Source organism: Embiotoca jacksoni, unplaced genomic scaffold (assembly GCF_022577435.1).
Source record: "Embiotoca jacksoni isolate LCO1_2020_lvr unplaced genomic scaffold, fEmbJac1.0.p SCAF_20, whole genome shotgun sequence".
NCBI classification, from domain to species: domain Eukaryota; kingdom Metazoa; phylum Chordata; class Actinopteri; family Embiotocidae; genus Embiotoca; species Embiotoca jacksoni.
The window spans coordinates 11702611-11714149 of record NW_027185341.1 but is presented as its reverse complement, the minus strand read 5'-3'; the positions used below and the strand labels follow the sequence as shown (position 1 = coordinate 11714149).

At 39.4% G+C, this 11539-nt stretch overlaps 1 protein-coding gene across 6 annotated transcripts in view; it reads left to right on the top strand.

Annotated features, from left to right (window-relative positions):
* The first annotated feature begins 7039 nt into the window (after window positions 1–7039).
* rab3gap1 (RAB3 GTPase activating protein subunit 1) overlaps window positions 7040–11539 on the top strand; it is a 52253-nt gene continuing 47753 nt past the window's right edge. For 3 of the 6 annotated variants that reach the window (XM_069156271.1, XM_069156272.1, XM_069156270.1), the window contains exons 1-7: window positions 7040–7121; window positions 7212–7267; window positions 8142–8157; window positions 8631–8709; window positions 8804–8936; window positions 9476–9554; window positions 11021–11140. In XM_069156271.1, coding sequence (XP_069012372.1) covers window positions 7078–7121; window positions 7212–7267; window positions 8142–8157; window positions 8631–8709; window positions 8804–8936; window positions 9476–9554; window positions 11021–11140 — 527 coding nt within the window. In that variant the 5' untranslated portion in view covers window positions 7040–7077. The remainder of the gene's footprint in view (window positions 7122–7211; window positions 7268–8141; window positions 8158–8630; window positions 8710–8803; window positions 8937–9475; window positions 9555–11020; window positions 11141–11539) is intronic. The other 3 variants (XM_069156274.1, XM_069156275.1, XM_069156273.1) reach the window with 1 other exon arrangement.

The window sequence follows — 11539 nt, the reverse complement described above, 5'->3', positions numbered from 1 at the left end:
ACACTTAGTTTAATCCGTGGCACTGTAAAGCAGTTTTATGCTGTTTTTGAGCTTCTCTCGCTGAGATAAGGCTGTTTTTGAAACATTGTGTTTCCTGTGAAATTGTCCCCACAAAGTGACTTGAAACCACTTTGCCCATGTATTGTATCCCATTTGCCAAAGTTCTGAGTATGAAACTTGTTTGTAAACACTTAGTTTAAGCAGTGGCACTATGATGCAGTTTTACATTAGGCTGAGAAAGTGATATTTCAAGTTCTGTTTTCTGCGAAATTGCAGACACAAAGTGACTTGAAACAACATTTGCCATAGTTATGAGTAGGAAACTTGTTCGTAAACACTTAGTTTAAGCCGTGGCACTGTATGGCAGTTTTACGCTGTATTTGAGATTCTCTCGCTGAGATAAGGCTGTTTTTGAAACATTGTGTTTCCTGCTAAATTGTCCACACAAAGTGACTTGAAACCACTTTGGCCATGTAGTTTATCCCATTTGCCATAGTACTGATGAAGAAATTTCTTTATGAATACTTAGTTTAGGCTATGATGCAGTTTTACATTAGGCTGAGAAAGTGAGATTTGAAGTTCTGTTTTCTATGAAATTGCAGAGACAAAGTGACTTGAAACAACATTTGCCATACTTCTGAGTAGGAAACTTGTTCGTAAACACTTAGTTTAAGCCGTGGCACTATAATGCAGTTTTACATTAGGTTGAGAAAGTGAGATTTGAAGTTCTGTTTTCTATGAAATTGCAGAGACAAAGTGACTTGAAACCACTTTGTCCATGTAGTGTATCCCATCTGCCATAGTTTTGAGTAGGAAACTTGTTCGTAAACATTAGTTTAAGCCGTGGCGCTGTGATGCAGTTTTATGCTGTATTTGAGCTTCTCTCGCTGAGATAAGGCTTTTTTTGAAACATTGTGTTTCCTGCTAAATTGTCCACACAAAGTGACTTGAAACCACTTTGGCCATGGAGTTTATCCCATTTCCCATAGTACTGATGAAGAAATTTCTTTATGAACACTTAGTTTAGGCTATGATGCAGTTTTACATTAGGCTGAGAATGTGAGATTTGAAGTTCTGTTTTCTACGAAATTGCAGACTTGAAACCACTTTGGCCATGTCGTTTATCCCATTTGCCCATTTATTATTGAAGAAATTTCTTTACAAACACTTAGTTTAGGCTGTGGCACTATAATGCAGTTTTACATTAGGCTGAGAAAGTGAGATTTGAAATACTGTTTTCTGTGAAATTGCAGACACAAAGTGACTTGAAACCACTTTGGCCATGTAGTTTATCCCATTTGCCATAGTACTGATGAAGAAATTGTTTGTAAACACTTAGTTTAAGCCGTGGCACTGTAAGGCAATTTTATGCTGTATTTGAGCTTCTCTCGCTGAGATTAGGCTGTTTTTGAAACATTGTGTTTCCTGCTAAATTGTCCACACAAAGTGACTTGAAACCACTTTGGCCATGTAGTTTATCCCATTTGCCATAATACTGATGAAGAAATTTCTTTATGAACACTTAGTTTTGGCTGTGGCACTATGTTGCAGTTTTACATTAGGCTGAGAAAGTGATATTTGAAGTTCTGTTTTCTGTGAAATTGCAGACACAAAGTGACTTGAAACCACATTTGCCATAGTTCTGAGTAGGAAACTTGTTCGGAAACACTTAGTTTAAGCCGTGGCGCTGTGATGCAGTTTTACATTAGGCTGAGAGAATGAGATTTGAAATACTGTTTTCTGTGAAATTGTCCACACAAAGTGACTTGAAACCACTTTGTCCATGTAGTTTATCCCATTTGCCATAGTACTGATGAAGAAATTGTTCGCAAACACTTAGTTTAAGCCGTGGCACTGTAAAGCAGTTTTATGCTGTATTTGAGCTTGTCTCGCTCCTGTCCTCTCCTAAGGCTGTTTTTGAAACATTGTGTTTCCTGCTAAATTGACCACACAAAGTGACTTGAAACCACTTTGGCCATGTAGTTTATCCCATTTACCATAGTACTGATGAATAAATTTCTTTATGAACACTTAATTTAGGTTGTGGCACTATGATGCAGTTTTACATTAGGCTGAGAAAGTGAGATTTGAAGTTCTGTTTTCTAAGAAATTGCAGACACAAAGTGACTTGAAACAACATTTGCCATAGTTCGGAGTAGGAAACTTGTTCATAAACACTTAGTTTAAGCCGTGGCGCTGTGATGCAGTTTTACATTAGGCTGAGAAAGTTAGATTTGAAATGCTGTTTTCTGTAAAATTGCAGACACAAAGAGACTTGAAACCACTTTGGCCATGTAGTGTATCCCATTTGCCACAGTTTTGAGTAGAAAACTTGTTCTTAAACACATCTATGATGCAGTTTTATGCTGTATTTGAGCTTCTCTCGCTGACATTGTGGAAACAGTGTGTAGCCTGCAAAATTGTCCATACAAAGTGACTTGAAACCACTTTGGCCATTGTGCGATTCTGTGCTAGGTTATGTTTACAATAATACAACACATATATATATATATGCCATATCATATTACTGATATATAGGTCGTATTATCAACTATTAATCCTAGGGGGGGGGGGGGGAAGGCTGTGGTTGTGAATGAAGGTGTAGACAAAAGGTTGCGAATGAAGGTGTAGACGAAAGGTGGTGAATGAAGGTGTAGATAACAGGGTGTGGTTGTGAAGGTGTGAATGAGAGTGAAAGTACTGTGCCAAACCAAAAGGTCACAGGGGGAGGTCTGCAACCTGTGGGGTCACATACTGTTGTTCTTTGAGGCATAGACAGGAACAGACGACTGTCTGGAGGACTCCAGGGTGTGAAGGAAGACAACCACCACCTCCACCTCCACCAACCATCAAAGGATACATCAATACACATGACTTTTTGGTGTCTGGACTATAAGAAGACTGGGTGAGGGAAAGTCAGGAGGTCAGACTTCGTGAACTGACACATACTCTGTTGCGGTCAGGGAAACATAGTCTGGACCCAGAGCTCTGTAAACTGGTTATTCTGCTGCTGTTAAATAAATATATTGAAGCCTGACATATTCTCCTATTGCCTCATTAAAGAACACACAGGACTGGGGGCTGACACATATTGGCTTTGTACTGGCATGAGCCCAAGTCCAATAATTTGGTGACCCCGACGTGATAAGGACGGAGAAGTGAAGGCGGTAAAAAGACAACCAACAGCGGACATCTGGTCAACGGTGCCAACAGTGCCAGCACATCTAAGTAGGTAAGCAGACACCTGTTTTAACGAAGTTCTGCAATTGGATATTGTCAAATTATATTGTTGTCATGGTAAAGACCTCAATGTCCTAGTAAGCGGCAGAGTAATCAAGTGTGAGACGGGGGTTAAAAAGCGTCGGAAAAAAGTAGGGGTTAAAGGCCCATGGTAGGGTTTGGAAACCAGAGAGGTTAGAGTCCTCCAAAAAAATCCAAGGGTTGGAGTCCCGTCGACGTTAGAGTCGTAGCAAAGACCCAGGGTTACAGACCTGCCTCCGTTAGAGTCGGAGCGAAAGATCGTTGTATAAGGCGTAAACTTAAAGAGGCCTGGCGATACAACGTGTGTGAGGTCATTAATTTTTCTTATGAAGAAATGAACATATACTGTGTGTGTGGTGAGTACTATCAGTTGATGTACATATGTGAATTCTACAGCGTTCACCATGTCATCACTAAGACAGACCAGGCTGGACAAAATGCTGACATCACCACACATCACATATACACATGAAGGCATAAACATGGCAGACAACATGGGAGAAGGGGAGCCACATGTGTGAGGAAAGAGTACAGAAAGATGTCAGGGTGAGAGAGAGCTTGCAGAACACTCCTTTCCCTGATGTTGATGAAACCCTGTTCACAGATGGGTGTTGTTACAGACACCCAACGGAAGGACTGAAAGCAGCCCTAGCGGTGGTCAGGAGAACACAGGAAGGATTTGAGGAAGTGGTAGCAGAGCCAGTAGTTGGGAAAGAGTCAGCTCAGATAGCAGAACTACAGGCCATGATTAAAGCATTAGAATGGGCAGAAGGGAAAGTTGTAAACATCTACACAGACTCAGCATATGTAGTGGGTGCTATTCATATAGAGCTGAGACAATGGATCAGAGCAGGATTCCTGACTGCAGACAAGACACCCATCAGACATGAAACAGACATGAAGAGACTGGTGGAGGCACTAATGAAGCCAAAAGCTGTGAAGTGTAAAGGACATGACAAAACAGACACTTGGATTGCAATGGGCAATGATCAAGCAGACCAGGCTGCCAAGAGAGGATATGGAGCTGCGTACGTTATGTTGCAAACTCACAGGACAGTACAGGACATGCTGCCACAGTGTGATGTAGACATGATAAGAAAGGAGCAGACAAAGGCCTCTCCATGGGACACCAGTGTATGGCAGGACAAAGGAGCCACAGAACAGGATGGATTGTGGAGAGCCCCGGATGGTAGACTAGTTCTGCCACCAGGCCTGGTACAGAGTACATTACAGGAAGCACATGGTCTCACTCACTGTGGACAGAAACAGATGCAGTGACATCTGACCCATTGGTGGCATCCATTTCTACCAGCTATGATAGAAAACCACGTGAGAGAATGTAGTGTGTGTATGGTATACAATGTAAAGGCGACCATTAAGCCTCACCAAGGACAGTTTCCCCTGCCACAGCTCCCAGGGCAGGACATTATCATTGATTACACCGACATGATTGACAGAGTGGGAGGACACAGGTACCTCCTGGTAGCCTTGGATGCATACACTGGCTGGCCAGAGGCAATACCTGCTAAAAAAGAGGATGCAAAAACAGTGATAAAATTCTTGATAAATCACTACATACCCGTGCATGGGTTTCCTCATCGCATCCGTTCAGATAACGGCTCCCATTTAAAAAAATAAAGACTTACAAGAAGTAGAAAAACATTTGGGCCTAAAACACGCATTTGGCACGGTCTACCACTCTCAGTCACAGGGGAGGGTAGAAAGAATGAATCAGACACTGAAAAGTAAAATCAGTTAAGTATGTGCGCAAACCAAGCTGTCCTGGGTGGAGGCTCTGCCAGTAGCATTGATGGCAGTGCACAGCTCTGTGAATTCTACCACAGGGTTCACCCCTTTTGAACTGTGTACTGGACAGCAGTTTCCAGGTCCAGGCGCAGGAAACCCGGTGATGATTGAAACAAGTTCCTGGATGAAATATAAGCCATACTATGATCAACTAACAGCTTGGGTGTCAGGTTTCTTTACACAGGTGACGGAGACCAAAGGGGCTATCTGAGCAGTTGTCGGCGACAGTGCAGAATAGGATGGCGTTGGACATGCTGTTGGCTGAAAAAGGGGGTGTGTGCCACATGTTCGGGGATCAGTGCTGTACTTATATCGCACACAGCTCCTGATGGGTCAGCCATGAAAGCCTTAGAAGGTCTGAAAATTATTATTATTATGAATGTCAGGGATTGCCAGGGATTGTCAGGGATTGCTAATTGGTGATGATTGGTTAGGAAACTGGTTTGGGAAATGGAAGAATGTGGTGGTCTCGGTATTCCTCTCGATTTTAGGGATGTTGTGTGCTTTTGCATTGTGTGGCTGTTGTTGTGTTCCCTGCATTAGGTCATTGTGCAGCCGCATTATCGTGGCCACTGTGGAGAAGACGGGCAACCCTCCTCCCTACCAGATGTCCTTGCTCCTGGAAGGGGAGCTGGCCTTGATGGACAGGGAGGAGGATGATGAGGAGAATGTTGTGTAGAATTTGTTTGTATGCACTCGTGTCTCTTTTGCGTTGATTTGTGTTCTCTTTCTTTCTTACAGTTGTTGGTCTCCTGTGGGAGCCCAAAAGGGGGAATTGTGCGATTCTGTGCTAGGTTATGTTTACAATAATACAACATATATATATGCCATATCATATTACTTATATATAGGTCGTATTATCAACTATTAATTCTAAGGGGTAGACGAAAGGCTGTGTTTGTGAATGAAGGTGTAGACAACAGGGTGTGGTTGTGAATGAAGGTGTAGACAAAAGGTTGTGAATGAAGGTGTTACACCATGTAGTTTATCCCATTTGCCATAGTGTTATAATGTGTTATAAATCAAGGTGTTATAATGTCATTTTATGCAGATTTTGTCTTTAAATATCTCAATAACTCTACAGTAAAATGACTTAATACTCTGTAAAAACGTAATCTGGGTCATTCTGACCAGGAATCCACTGAAGTTTTCTAATCACCTATTGAGGAGGTTTTTTTTTTTTTTTTTTTTTTTTTTTTTTTTTTTTTTTTTAAATAATAATGCATAATATTTGGACAGTTTGACTGTGTTATATGAAATGTGTGTGTGAAATGCAAATGCCTCTATTCAGGAATGTTATTTTTTTAATATCTAAAATTAGGACATAGTCAACGTGTATTTTGTCATTTGGATTTTACCAGACTCTCCCTTTAAATAACTCTACAGTAATATTTCTTGACCTCTTCAAAAACATTGTCTGGGTCCACCTGAACAGGAATCCACTGAAAGTTTCTAATCACCTGTTGAGGAGGGTTTTTTTTATTTTTTATAATAATGTGTAAGATTTGGAAAGTTTGACTGTGTTATAATGGGGGAATGTGTGTGTGAAATGCAATATAATAACTAAAAAAAATATATATATAATTCATAATTTTACAATAACAGTATTGCATTTCATACAATGTGCAATGTAATGTAATATCTGGACAATTCTTTCTCCTTTCTGGCTTCTCCAAGTACCCGTACCCTAACATCACAGATAGCACATTTATAATCCAAGCGTTGGCTGGTTTGACTGGGTTTTCACAGATGACGGCTCATGTTACAACAGTTTTCTACCATAGGGTATAATGGGTTATTAAGTGCCGAGTGGGAGGGTGGATAGGGATTCTAAGCATGGTGATGTTGGGTTGGGGTGGGGGACGAGTGGGTAGTAGAGATTACAGTAAACGTACTGTCTGATTCACACTCCGGAGCAGAAGGTGGCGGTATTGAGCTAATAAACTGGATGCCAACCGCCCTAAAACAAGAACAACAAGTACAACGACAGGACGACAACAGGGCGACAACATGGCCGCAGACAACGACGTGAGTTTCTTAAGCAAAATAACCTGGTACAGGAAGTTGGCACAATTGTTGAACCGCGCATCTCACAACAGGAGAAATTAATTTATGTCCATACTGAACCTGTTTTTCTCTTCCAGCCCGAGTTGGAGGTTTTTGAGATCACCGATTTCACCACCGCGTCCGAGTGGGAACGGTAGGAGAGCCTATTGACGTTGTGATGATCAAAATTACGAGTTTCGGCAACACCAAGATATAGCTATTTATACGAGTGATCAGTAGGGTATTTTTCGTACCGTCTTGATGCCACAATGACAGAGTGGGACCCAACATTAACATGCATTAATTTCCTGGAGACTTCGCCTACCTTGACCTTAATTACTACTTGGCTAAACCCAACACTTACCCTAAATGTAACCTAAACCTATCTCAACCATAACCCTCCGGTAATGTTCAATTGTAAGGAACAGAAATAATGTTACCGGGTCAAAAATGACCATGTGCATGCAAACATCTGGAAGTAGTTAATATAGTTCTCCATAAACATTAGGCTATCTTTTGCTCATTTAAAATCAAAAGAATACATATTTTTATACAAGATATCCATATTTATATGGATATATAAGAATCCAGTTTTTCATCCCTTGAAAATTATGTTTTGCTAATGAAAAACTAGATCTTTAATCCATGTATTTTATTTATACTTCTATTTGAACGTTTTCAAGATTCTTGACATATTCTGTCATGTTTGTTGATAACAGGGTTTTCCCTTGGTTTCTGGAGGGCTTAAGTGCTGTAGCTGCAGTAAAGGGCAGTCATTTGACAAAAAAACCCCAATGCATTTTCTGATCATTTTGGACTATTTTTATGGCTTTTTATAAAAATAATGTACTGTGATTTTCTTATATAGTCAGCCCATATCCAGCAGCCAGCTAGGACAGGTATGATTATAATGATATTTTAATGTTATCCATTACCGTATATGTCATTGTCACTTAAAAAAAAAAATCAGCTTGATTGATATGGCAGAACCCCTATGCTTTGATTATTGGTGTTATTTATATTTGCAGCCTACCAGCTCCAAAGGTAAAATTGAGAGTTTATAAACTGTAAAAAATGTGTTGGGTAAATATTCGATTTTCATACATTTTCACAGCATAATTTTTTGTTTTAATTTCAATGAAAGATTAATCGTGTATTAAAATACTTTGATCAATGCACAGTACAAACTTGAAAACTGAAATCCAAATTGTCAAGCTATTGTTAAAATTTGACTTAACGGTGAACCTGAAATAATTAATCTATGGAAAGGTAGACTGGTGTTTGAAAGATGCTCCTGAATTGTAATGTTATCACAGTGCTATGGACAACTGGTAGTTTAGTTATTTAAATTGTTGATTACTTTTCTGACAGTCAGTTAATTGACTGAAGTGCTTTTTTCTCAATTTCCAATGTGATGGTTCTTAACAAAAGTCACTTATCAATGTATGCTATAATTGAGTACTGTGTATGTCCAACAATTCCCAACCGCTGAGCAAAATCCATTTATCTATGTCAAGGTTTGTGTCCAGAGTTGAAGAAGTGCTAAATGACTGGAAGCTGACTGGGAACTCTGCTAGGAAGTTGTCTCCAGAAAAGGTATTCTGATCTCATTCATCTTTCAATATTTAGCTGAATAAAGTAAATGTTTTTCACATTAATTTAGTCATGATGTTTTTCTGTTTAAACACAGGGTGAATACACCAATGGCACCTGGGGGGAGAAGTCAAGGGATATTAATTTTGCCGACTTTAAGTTCTACATAACCCACTACTACCTGAAACAAGAATGTGAGCGGGACGATGGGAAGGACACACTTGAGGAAGGTACACCCATATTTGAATGTGCAAGTATTACGATACTTACGATTGATAACCTTGGGGTGTGTTTTGGGTCATTATGTATTTAAAAAAAAAACCCACATGGTTGTCCCACAACTTGCAAATGTTGGTGGGATGGTGTGTTGCGGCAAAATCTTGTCGCCTTGAATTCTGAATATATTGTAGTGTTACCAGTAAAACTCCCCACTCACCATCAAACCTCCTTCATGATAGGAGCCACATATGCAGATACAATCTGTTCCAAATTTTAGTGTAATGACACGGTGGTTGCAACAAAAAATGCGTGTTTTTGTTGACACAGGTAGGGTGCTTTTAAAAACATGCTGATATTCTGGTCTGGTATTCAGCAGTTGTGAGGCTGATAGCTTAATTTTGGGCTTTTATTGTGTGGTATTTTTTGCAGTCATATAACAAATGTAGTGTTCGTCAACTCGAGTAACGTTCATCTGTGTCTGCTCTGCTGCGCAAGTATCTGTGTGACAGATGTTAAGATGAAGGATAACATGTTTGTTTCTCGTGTCCAGATGCCTTACCCATGGCAATGCAGGACCTTTTGTGTATGAACAATGATTTCCCTCCCCGAGCCCACTGCCTGGTCAGATGGTGAGTTCAGTCATTCATCATGTTTTCATGCGAAGCCAAACCAGGAAAAACCAGGGAACATAATTAACATGCAGAAGATAAGTGATAAGTTTATACTCCTACCACCAAACTTATTTTGGAGCATGGCTTAGGCTAAGGGACTCCAACCATTTTTCCTCCAAGATCTACTTTGACAAAATGAAAGTGCCCATGTTTAGTAACATGTGTTCACATAGCTGAGCTCACCAGCTGAAAAAGCTTCTTTTATGTAAACAATAAAAATTGACACTCTTCACACATTTTGTGTCACAATGGCTTCAATAGATTTTTTTTTCTGTATGCATTTCTTTTATTTTCAATTGATGAAGCTCACACTTCTCACATCTGTCATTTAAAACAAAAGAATGTTTTTTTTTTTTTTTTTTTTTTTATATATAAGGATAGGCATTTCAGGCAAAAATACTATTTGAAATTCGCTTGAATCTATTTGTAACTAAGGCTCAAAAAATGCCCTTCAACTTGTAAAACTGGCCATGGTTTGTGTCCAACATCAAAACTCTGGCCATCAATTACTGATCAGTGGATGGGCCGTCTGCTCAGTGCTAATGTCAGTGTTTAGCTGTGGAAGACATATATGCTTGCATTACCTGCAGAGTTTGACTGCACCTTATATTCATTTATGTTTTTAGGAGTACCACAGAACTTTCTGACAGCTGTAGTCGTTTTTGCTTGTTTCTGCTGTTTGCACCGGGTCATCTAATCTCACACAGCAGCACACAGTTTTAGCTGGCAAATAAGGAAGAACGATAGTCACACACACTAATAGATTTTTATATAACGACTACTTCAATATTTAAAAATCGTGTCCCATCCCTAGTCCCTTACTTGTCTATATTTTCTCTCTGTCCACATATCACTATATGACATCACTCCCCTTCCTATTCACTCCATCTGTAATTCATGTGATTCCTTCACATAGTCTTTACTGCATAATTATATGAGTTTGCACAGACATGGATGTAAACTGCAGTTTGACTGGTTGGCAAAGGCATACAACTGCAAGGTGATAATTCTAGTTAAAGTTGTTAACTGCATTTACTTGGAGTCACCTTGCAGTCTTTTTCCTATACCAAAAAATGGCATGGAATGTGTAATATAGCGACCAACATAACTGGTAAATGCTTTTTTGTAAACACAGAAGTTATTACGTCCCTATATAGTCCTTACATTTTATTCTAAGATCAACTGATGATTCTAGTATGTATGAACTGTACAACATTTTTAATACAAAAAACTATTTTGTGAATTGATTCCGGTAATAGCAAACATATCATTACACTAATGTCAGCTATGAAAAAAATTTAGGGATACAACATGATTTAGAGAAACAAACTAGTTGCTATAAATATAGTGTAGAAAGGTTGTGAAGCAGAGAAAAATATAATGCTCATGTGTATGTTCTGCTGAAACTTTGCATGTGTTGACAGGTATGGCATACAAGAGTTCTTGGTCATCACCCCTGGAACAAACTGTGAAGCCATTATTAGCGAGTCCAAATGCAATCTGCTTCTCAGCTCAATTTCTGTCTCTCTGGCCAACAGTGGCTGGTAAGTCATTTTCATCACTCAAGACAGTAGGCAGCTTTATCATATGCTTCCTCATAAATGTTTTGTCAATTTTCTGTGTTACTGCAATGATCAGTCAAATCCCTACAGCTTCAGTCATATAAATAAAATAAGTACATCCCCTAGAAGTGGTTGGCTTTTTAGCATATTTAGACAAGCAAACATTTGATACTCTTTGAGACAGTGCATACAGAGAAGGGGGGTTTCCTTAAACCACACGATAAGGAAAATGAGCTTTTTCAATCCTATATTTAAGATGTAACATTCTGCTGTGGAAAATGTTAGTAAAAAATGTGCCTATGGCCAGAGATATACTTTCTTTTTTTTAACCATACATTTGCATTCACAACCGTTTGCATTGTGAACATTATTGCTCACATA